The 9,560-nt window shown below is 42.1% G+C and overlaps 1 protein-coding gene across 2 annotated transcripts in view; it reads left to right on the top strand.

Annotated features, from left to right (window-relative positions):
- TAF1 (TATA-box binding protein associated factor 1) overlaps positions 1-8,860 on the top strand; it is a 30,009-nt gene extending 21,149 nt beyond the window's left edge. The window contains exons 31-40 of one of the 2 annotated variants that reach the window (XM_058032597.1): positions 20-142; positions 504-596; positions 673-757; positions 1,259-1,326; positions 1,405-1,521; positions 4,239-4,364; positions 5,853-5,951; positions 6,170-6,320; positions 7,040-7,217; positions 8,226-8,860. In XM_058032597.1, coding sequence (XP_057888580.1) covers positions 20-142; positions 504-596; positions 673-757; positions 1,259-1,326; positions 1,405-1,521; positions 4,239-4,364; positions 5,853-5,951; positions 6,170-6,320; positions 7,040-7,217; positions 8,226-8,442 — 1,257 coding nt within the window. In that variant the 3' untranslated portion in view covers positions 8,443-8,860. The remainder of the gene's footprint in view (positions 1-19; positions 143-503; positions 597-672; positions 758-1,258; positions 1,327-1,404; positions 1,522-4,238; positions 4,365-5,852; positions 5,952-6,169; positions 6,321-7,039; positions 7,218-8,225) is intronic. The other variant, XM_058032598.1, reaches the window with a different exon arrangement.
- The last annotated feature ends 700 nt before the right edge of the window (positions 8,861-9,560 follow it).

Genomic DNA, 9,560 nt, shown 5'->3' on the forward strand with positions numbered 1-9,560 from the left:
TTCCCTACTTCTTTTGCAGAAGGAAGATAAGCTGGCTCGATTAGAAAAAGCAATTAATCCTCTCCTGGATGATGATGATCAAGTGGCCTTTTCCTTCATTTTGGATAACATTGTGACTCAAAAGATGATGGCAGTTCCAGATGTATGTATCTTGAGTGACTGTGTGTGATGTGCAAAACATGCTGATCTTGTTGTGGAGAAAACAGTGCTATTAAATAGAACAGTCTTCTGTAAAATTATCAATTTGTATTATATGTTCCTACTGTCAAATAGATATCAGCAGGCCTAGTTAAAAATCCAGCTGGTAGATCTTTTCTCTGTGTCCCTCCTGAACCTAAATGATTGAATTCAAGAGGTCTTGTTATAAACACCTTAAATACATTTGGAGTGTTAATCAATTCTGCAGACTTGTTTTATGACATTTGTATCTCAAACTGTAGAAAATTCTACACAGAAGCTTTCTAAACCTGTCTGTTTTCTTTTTTTTTTTTTTCTTTTTTCAGTCTTGGCCATTCCACCATCCAGTTAACAAGAAGTTTGTTCCTGACTACTACAAGGTGATTGCCAATCCGATGGATCTGGAGACCATCCGCAAGGTGAGCAGCTTGGGCTGAGCAGTCTCTTGAGAGGTGTTTGGACTTGATCACTCACTGGGTGACAATTCTCTTCCAGAATATCTCCAAACACAAATACCAGAACAGGGAGACTTTCCTGGATGATGTTAACCTCATCCTTGCCAACAGCATTAAGTACAATGGTAGGTGGTGGAAATGAGGCTTCAGCTGCCTTTTGTACTTACATTAATTCATCTGGGCACCTGTACTGCCAAAGTGTTTTGAAGCCTGAGGCTGTGATTGATAAACCTGATTATTGTTTTCCTTTCTTGAGAAAAGAAATGCTTAAACAGTGCTGTTTTTCCTGTCACATGGAGCTTTATTACCATCTGGTGCAGAATGGGGCAGTTATATTGGGGAGGATGCTCTGCTTGCTCAGTGCATGTCTCTGATCCATTGATTTGTTTCTGGGAATTTCCTTGAGACAGACAGGGTACAACCTTGCTGTTGTACCTCTAAATCCTCTAAATCACACTTTTAATGCTGGAACAAACTGGTTGTGCTATTTTAGCTGAATGTGAGCTCTACTTACTCAGAAAAAGTTAGGATTTAGGGGTCCGTGTAACCAAAACCTGTCTTGCTGTCTCGGCAGCTGGAATTGAAAAAACCTCAGAATGTATAAAGAGATTTGTTTCTTGCTACAGGGTCAGACAGCCAGTACACAAAAACAGCCCAGGAGATTGTAAACATCTGTTACCAGACTTTAGCTGAGGTATGTGGACAACTTTAGTGGAATATTTACAATTTGAATTTTCTGCTCTGCAACCTTAGCAAGCTTTTTTGTTCTTAGTATGATGAGCACCTGACTCAACTTGAGAGAGACATCTCTACTGCTAAGGAAGCAGCACTGGAGGAGGCAGATCTGGAGAGTCTTGATCCTATGACCCCTGGTCCCTACACTCCACAGGCAAGTGACCAAGAAAGGCTTTCACTTCCTTTTAGTTTCAGTCTCCTGGGTGTTTGATCCCAATTTTCCTCTTTGTTTCATGTTCTCCATCTGTCTGCAGTTTGTTGTTTAGTAGAGTATTTTGTTGGATGGTGTGCTAACACATACTGCTTTTTAAGAATAAATATTAGAAGCAGTTCTGATGCTTCAGAGAGTGAGGTAACTAAGACAAAGAGAGACATTTCCCATGCAAGTTGTAAAACTGGACTACAATGAGCTGTGTACAGTCAGGTACAGCTGAGTGTGGGTTGGAAGGTCAAGGACTGTGCAAGTGTAACATTTAGAAACCCTCAGAAGTCAAGCAGTGGACAGGTAAGGAGAACATGAGGACAAAAGATGGATGTAGTGGATTCCAGGGAGCTGTTTGGTGGTGGCATTGTTGGAAAGGCTCATTGCTGTGGGTAAAGGAACTCTCTAATAAGGTCAGCAAACTCCAACTGTACCCTCATTGCTGGGATTCTCTGCATCTCTTGTTCCAGTTGTAGTGGAAAATAACATTTTTTAACCTTTATCATTATATTATGGAAGACAATTGTGTGTGTCAAGTATTTTCTATGTGTTACAGAGCAAGTTCATGCTGGGTTTCTTTTCAGTGTTTATAGTTTGGCAAAGATTTATAAGCTACTTAAGCTTTTTAAAAAATAATTCTTATTTTGGGTTGTTTGATGTTTTTAAAAACATCAGTTAAAAACTTCCACCAGGAATGACAACTTAATTCATAAAAACTAAAATTAGCTTTGGAATTTGCCTAGGAAAGCAGGGGATGTCATCCTAGTGTCTGAGATGTGCCTTTTGTTTATTTGAAAAAGTTCATAGGCCTTGGGAAAGATCTCTGTGTTGATAATTTAATGATAAAATGCAAATGTTGGGGTATAGGAAGACAAATCAAAACTTTATTTGCAGTTGTTCAGCCCAGTTGTAGGCCAATAATTTCTCAGTTCTTTGCAAGTCTGATGTAATTACATCTGGAAAGTTGCATTTAATTTTAGCAAAGTCAGAGCAGAAAAGAAGAGCCTGAAGTTCAGGAACAATTTAAGATCTTATAAAGATTATTTTTAAGCTAAAAAATTAGTTTAAAAATTGTTTAGGCAAGAAGTATACAAAGACTGTATGGCTGAGCCAGGGTAGCAGGACACAGGAGGGTTTGGGGCAATATTTAACATCCTCCCGTCCATCTCTCCCCACAAAAATACCCAAAATGTAGCATTTTAGGAAGGTAGAAAGTATTTGCTAGAAATCATGATCAAATTCAACTGGCTGGGAATGCTGAGACTGAGTATCATGGGAAAAGACTTTCCTGCCAATAGGAAGTGTTGGGCTGCAGGAGAGTCTTTGGAGATGAGATATTGAAATGATTTGTTGACATATTTCAAGAATTAAATGGCATCAGTGGTGACCCCAATGCATCAGAGAGTGAAGGACAAAAATGCCATTTTCTCACCTGATGATTTCCTTCCCAAGAGCAATGTTACTTGGTCTGTTTTATTCCAAGCTGGTGATCAGAAGAGAGGAAAGGAGGCCTGGGCAGGGAACTGTCCTTGCTAAGGGGAAAGATCTCTCTGAGCTTCTGCCTTGAACTTGTCACCTGAAGGCCACCCTTTCCCTCTGCTTCTGGGCAGAAATCCCACTTCCCACACTCCCAAACTTGCCACAGATGGCAGGTCTGGGGGAATTGCTTGGCTTTAGTTCCCTTTTTTAAATGCAGTTGTGACAGCCAACATTTATCTCCCCATATGGGTCTTCAGAGGTTGGCCTCCAGGATATAAAAAGCAAATACAGTTGAGAGCTGTCTGTGCTACATGTCAGTTTTTAAATCTTAGGAAGCCTGTTTTCCCTAATTTAAGAATTATTTTTATTGTTCTTAAGACTTTCAGTATTTTCTCTGAAGTGTGTATTGTTAGGGAACTTTATCAAAATCCTAATATGTAGTTCCGCATTAACTCTTCAGAGGTCAGTCTCCATGCAAACTGCAGATTGGCTTTTGGAACATTTTATCCAAATCCCCTTTTTCTTGCCTGTGTCACCTTTAGGAGTTGAGATTTATATAGGATTGATTGGAAGCTGCAGCTTTGCTGTTTCATAGGTGCTAGACTTTTCCCAGTTCTGATTGGAACATTTGGGGCTGCAACAGCATTCCCACTATAAGGAAGTGAATGAAAAGGGCCATGCTGAGTCAGACCAAAGGTTGATGTAATCAAGTCTCCTGTCTGTGGCAGGGAACAGAAGTAGGTGGATGCAAACATGCAGTGATAATTTTTACAGCAAACCCTCTCTGCTGCTGGGAATTGGTTGTTCAGGCACCTTAAACTTGTGTTGGACCTGGACCATTGTATTTATGAGCTGCAGAGAGGTCAATTCTCTATAAATTTATTGAATCCTTTTGGAGCCCATTTGTGATTTTGGCCTTTGTAGAATAGCACTGTATAGAAGTACTGACTTCTATTTTAAAATCTGTTATTTGGCAAACTTCACAGCTGAGGTTTTGAGCCATTACATTTACCCCATTTGTTCTTTAAGAATAATTAGCTCATTTTGACTAAACAGTGTGTAATGATATGAACACCATGCCAAAAAGATGCATTTAGTCCTGAAATCCCAGTCTTGCCTCTCAAGATAATGTTCCAGTCTTAGTTCAGTGCCTGAGAATGTTCTGTCTCCTGTTTCCACCTATACTTTAGCCACCAGATTTGTATGATACCAGCACTTCCCTCAGTGTATCCCATGGTGCTTCATTCTATCAAGATGAAAGCAATTTGTCTGCTATGGACACTCCCATCACTACCTCAGGGAAGCGAGGAGCTCAGGTCAGAATCCTCCATTTTCTCATCTGGTTGGGGAGTTGTCTTGTATGAGCAAATTACCAAAAGGAGGCAATGACTTTGTAGGAAACAGGTAACAAAGATCAAGTTTTCCAAGCAGAGAAGGATATCTCTTCCAAAAGTTATGATATTTTCTTAATTTTGACTGCTCTGAGGCAAAAGTAAAAAAAAAAATTAAAGAGCACTGGGAATTGAGACACTGCAAAACAAAGAATAGAGAATCAAAAGCTGCAAAAGAATCTGCCTAAGGCCAGGTATTTGTTTACTTCACTGCTTCTGGAAGTAGAAACCTGGTGACTCATGCTACAGAGGGTTAATATGCAATCCCTTGTTAATTCTGAAGAAGGAAATGGTGAAGGATATTCTACACATTCACAAGATCATAATTAGATTATTATGGTTGCATCCAGTGACAATTAGGAGCTTGGAACATATGGTTGCCACTGTAGATACCTTATAGTTGTAAAAGGAAAAGCGGACAGGTTAAAGGCATTAAATAACTAGAAATGAACTTGTTACAGTAACCACAGAATATTTTTCCTTAGCCTTTATTCTGTATTAAACAAAACAATAAATGTTGAAGGAGAGGGAATAGCAGAAGGATGTGCAGTAATAGGAGCATGAAAATAAATTACCAGGAGGATGAAGAAGGTGAGGGGAGCCATAAGACTGAAGGTGGTACCAGAAAGACTGGTGAGAGCTATTCTGAACAATGCAGGCAAACAGAGATTGGTTATGAATAGTTCTGTGTAGTATTGTGGCCATCTGTAGCTTTGTGAATGCCTTCTAGATTTGGAAGTCTTCAAGCTTTCTGTAGTAATTTATAGTCTTTGGGACAGAATCCTGCATGTCCTCTTTATCTTGGACTCATGGGGACTGTGGAAAGAACAGGAAGAGAGGGACAGAAAAAGATTTGGGGGAAATGCTGTATGCTTTTAAAATATATTATGAAAATAAGCATTTTTTTCACAACCTAGTGCTATTTTCCAGAAATAACTAGTTGAACAAGGAACTCTGGTCTGTGAGGCTGGAGATTCAAGGATGAGCACACCAGGTAGAAGTGTGTGGAGACTGTGCTCTCTCATCTTGCAATAAAGAGAAGAAGGATCCTTGCTCTGAGAGTGATACACAAATATTTTCCTTTCTGTCTTTCCCTTCTTGTGCCTCCACACCCACCTCTGTGGCCCAGGTGTCCCTCACACCCCCAGGTGATGTCCAGCAGTGCCCCCCTCAGTGTCACTGCTGCTCTGGGTGATGTCCAGCAGTGCCACCCTCAGTGTCACTGCTGCTCTGGGTGATGTCCAGCAGTGCCCCCCTCAGTGTCACTGCTCTGGGTGATGTCCAGCAGTGCCACCCTCAGTGTCACTGCTGTTCTGGGTGATGTCCAGCAGTGCCACCCTCAGTGTCACTGCTGTTCTGGGTGATGTCCAGCAGTGCCACCCTCAGTGTCACTGCTCTTTTGTTCCCATCCAGATGCGCCAGGGGCGAGGTCGGCTGGGCGAGGAAGACTCTGATGTGGATATTGAAGGATTTGATGAGGATGATGATGGCAAGCCTAAGACTCCAGCCCCAGTGAGTATATTTACAGAAATCCCAGCCACAGTGTAGGTACTGACTTTCAGGGCTGTCTGTTGTGCCTGCTGCCCTGAGAGAGGCTCTGAAATGCAGTTTGGAAAAGTTAGCACTGGGAAATGAGGGAATGAATGCTTCAGAGTGGACAGAGTGGGAAATGTCTGATAGAAGTGGCAGCATGCTGCTGCATCTTCAGCATCCCTCTTTGTGTGACCCAGGAGGTTGAAGATGCAGATGGTGACCTTGCTGATGAAGAAGAAGGATCAGCCCAGCAGCCCCAGGCCAGTGTCCTCTATGAAGACTTGCTTATGTCTGATGGAGAGGATGATGATGATGGGAGTGATGAAGAGGGAGATAATCCTTTCTCATGTAAGTGTCCTTTTCTGATTGTTGATGAACCCAGCTGATCTCATGCTTCCATCACAAAAACATGCAGTAGAGAGCAGAGACCAAAGGGGCAACTAGGTGAACACAAATGGGACTGAAACCAAAATAGGAATGGGAATGCTGTAAGTATAGACACACAGGAAAGCAGAGTTAAGACAAGCTCTTGTTGATTGTATTTCATAAAGTGAAACTGCAAATGGTTCTGAAAACACTGCAAGTATGATTTGGTATGCAGAGCAACGAATGGGTAGTTAAATGGATATTTAATTTGATATGAAACAGGGTTATGAATGTTAAATGTAAAATGTTAATGTTAAAACAATGTTATCACAAACAGGAAGAGGTGTACAGAGGTTATTTAGACTGTTTCTAAGTTTTAATACAAACTTATGCAGAAAAGCATGTAGTATCTAGCAGTGACTTCTGAAAATTATTAGGAGGGAAGAAGGGAATTTTCCAGAGTAGACAAGACATAAGGCCTTTTGGGTAATGGTGGTAGTGAGATTGCTTTGGAATAACATCAGAATTGGGCACTCAGTGGGTGGTGTCACCTCCCAGATACCTTTTCTGCTGCGTTGTGGAGACAGGGCTTTGTAAACATTCCTTACAATCAGCACTGCAGCCTTGAACCACAGACAGTGGGTATGTGAGTGACAGAACAAACCTGGCAGTTCCTGACCAAACTTTGGTTCATCACACAGCCATCCAGCTGAGTGAGAGTGGCAGTGACTCAGATGTGGAGCCCAATGCAGTGAGACCCAAACAGCCTCATGTTCTTCAAGAGAACACAAGGATGGGCATGGACAATGAAGAAAGCATGATGTCCTATGAAGGAGATGGTGGGGAGACATCTCATGTTATGGAGGACAGCAATATCAGGTAATTACAGCTGGTAAAATCCCTTCTCTTAAAGATTTTTGAAATTTTCATCATAACAACCTGAAGAATATCTCATATTTTTCGTAAAGTTATCTTGTGACTGTTCTTATTGTTGCAACCATAATACCATTTATTTATACTGACAGAAATTTGGGGTTGCTGTTAGATTTTCACTAATAAAAATATGAGTTAAATTAGAAGAAAAACCCACCCATTTTTTTATTTTAAGTTAGATGATTTCTTGCACATATGTAGTGGTTTTCGATGGCAGGACAAATAAAGTTTTTTATAAGCTATCTCAAACTACAAGATGACTTTGAAGTTAAAAAGTGATTTACAGGATAAACATTTTTCCCCCCTCTAAGAACAAGCATGTCCTCACTTGAAATTCAACTGCTCAGTTGAAGTCCAGAAGTATAGGAATATGCACATCCTGTATTTTGGTAGGTGTTCAATTATTAGAAAATTAAATACAACAATATCAGCTTTATTTTTTTTTTGCATTTGAGAGAACAGCAATCTACTCTCCCTTCTCTGGGCATTCTGTAGAGTATAAGTATTTGATTGTCTGTTCTTCTTCTACTTGTAGAATTCAGTTTCTTGGTGCAAATATTGACATTGTCTCATAAGTCACAGGCATCAGAGCTGACAGGTAGCTGGGCTGGTATTCCAGCCCAGGATCTTGACAAGAGTCATCAGGAATTTGTAGAGAGGATGAGAATGGACTGAAAACACTCCTGCACTTTCTGGCTGCACTGAAGGTGACAGAAGCTCTTGGAGCAATCAGTTTTTCCTGCCTGGAGTGTATCAGAGTGGAGTGAAGATAGTGGAATTGTTTCACTGGAGAACTGTTTTTTCTTTAGTTTCTGTTTTTAAAAGCTGGCCAGTGACAGAATTGAAATACACAGTCCTGGTGTTCACAGGACTTCAAGCCAACTCTTACAGCAGTTAAATACAGAATTGCTGGTATCAGCAGCTCATTTGAAATTATTTTCTTCTTTCTTCTAGTTATGGCAGCTATGAGGAACCAGACCCAAAGTCCAACACAAGAGACACGAGTTTCAGCAGCATTGGAGGCTATGAGATCTCCGAAGAGGAGGAGGAGGAAGAGCAGCAGCGCTCGGGGCCAAGCGTGTTAAGTCAGGTCCATCTGTCTGAGGATGAGGAGGACAGTGAGGACTTTCACTCCATTGCAGGAGACAGTGACCTGGACTCAGATGAATGAAGTCCCTTCCCTGAGATGATGGTCATTCTGAGCCACTCTTGGCTCCTGAATTTCTCTTGTCCCAATTTCAGTGTAGTGTGGGCTATGTCGCTAAGATTTTTTTTTTATTATTTTAATTGATTATAAAACATGTTATATGAATGAGTAAACGGTGAAAAATAAGCTTTAGACAAGCGTGTCCTGCTGAAGCCTTGGCTTGTTGTAGCCTGTACTGGTTCCAGAATTCAGATACAGGTTTGTATGGTTTGTTCTTCAGTCTTCATTGATGTAAAGTAATTTCTCAGAAATACTGGCCTGTTGGATACATGCATGTCTGTCAGGAAAAAAATCTTGCTCAGAATGAAATACTTGCTGTTGATGTACAACTGTAAGGCAATTTTCATTTCATAAAGGGGAGTTTTTTCTCTGGGACCACAAATACAGTGTCTGACCCCTGAGTGGTTCTGGGAATTGCCTAACAACTACCAATACTTCAAAAACAGCTGCCCAACTTTTTCTATAAGTTGCAACTACCTCCAGAAACCAGACTTTGGTAATGCGAGCCTTTAGGAAGGCTCAGGGTTCAGCGGACACTGCTAATTGTCAGTGCCCTGGGGAAGCTGCTGCAGACCCCGGGGTTCCGTATGGAGTCCTGGCTGAGAGCACTCATGGAAATAAAGCAGGAATGGGAATACAGCCGCCTTTGCTGCCGTTCCTCTGTGCGGGTACACGCTGAGCCTGAGCTCTGCTGTCCCTGTGACTGAGCTGCACTGTCTCGGTGAGCTGTGGTGTCCCAGTGAGCTCCGCTGTCCCGGTGACTGAGCTCCGCTGGCCCGTGACTGAGCTCTTCTGTCCCGCTATCTGAGCTCCGGTGTCCGAGCTCCTCAGTCCCGCTATTTGAGCTCCTCAGTCCCGCTATTTGAGCTCCTCAGTCCCGCTATTTGAGCTCCTCAGTCCCGCTATTTCAGCTCCTCAGTCCCGCTATCTGAGCTCCGCTGTTCGGGCTCCGCTGTCCCGGTGAGCGGCGGTTCCGCGGAGCCACGTGCGGAGGTACCGGGAGGTGGCGGCGCATGCGCAGTCCCGCCGCCTTTGGCGCAGCGCTGCGCGCGGAAGGATAACTTTGTTCTGATAACGCGCCG

This window comes from Melospiza georgiana, chromosome 12 (genome assembly GCF_028018845.1).
Source record: "Melospiza georgiana isolate bMelGeo1 chromosome 12, bMelGeo1.pri, whole genome shotgun sequence".
In the NCBI taxonomy this organism is placed as follows: Eukaryota; Metazoa; Chordata; class Aves; order Passeriformes; family Passerellidae; genus Melospiza; species Melospiza georgiana.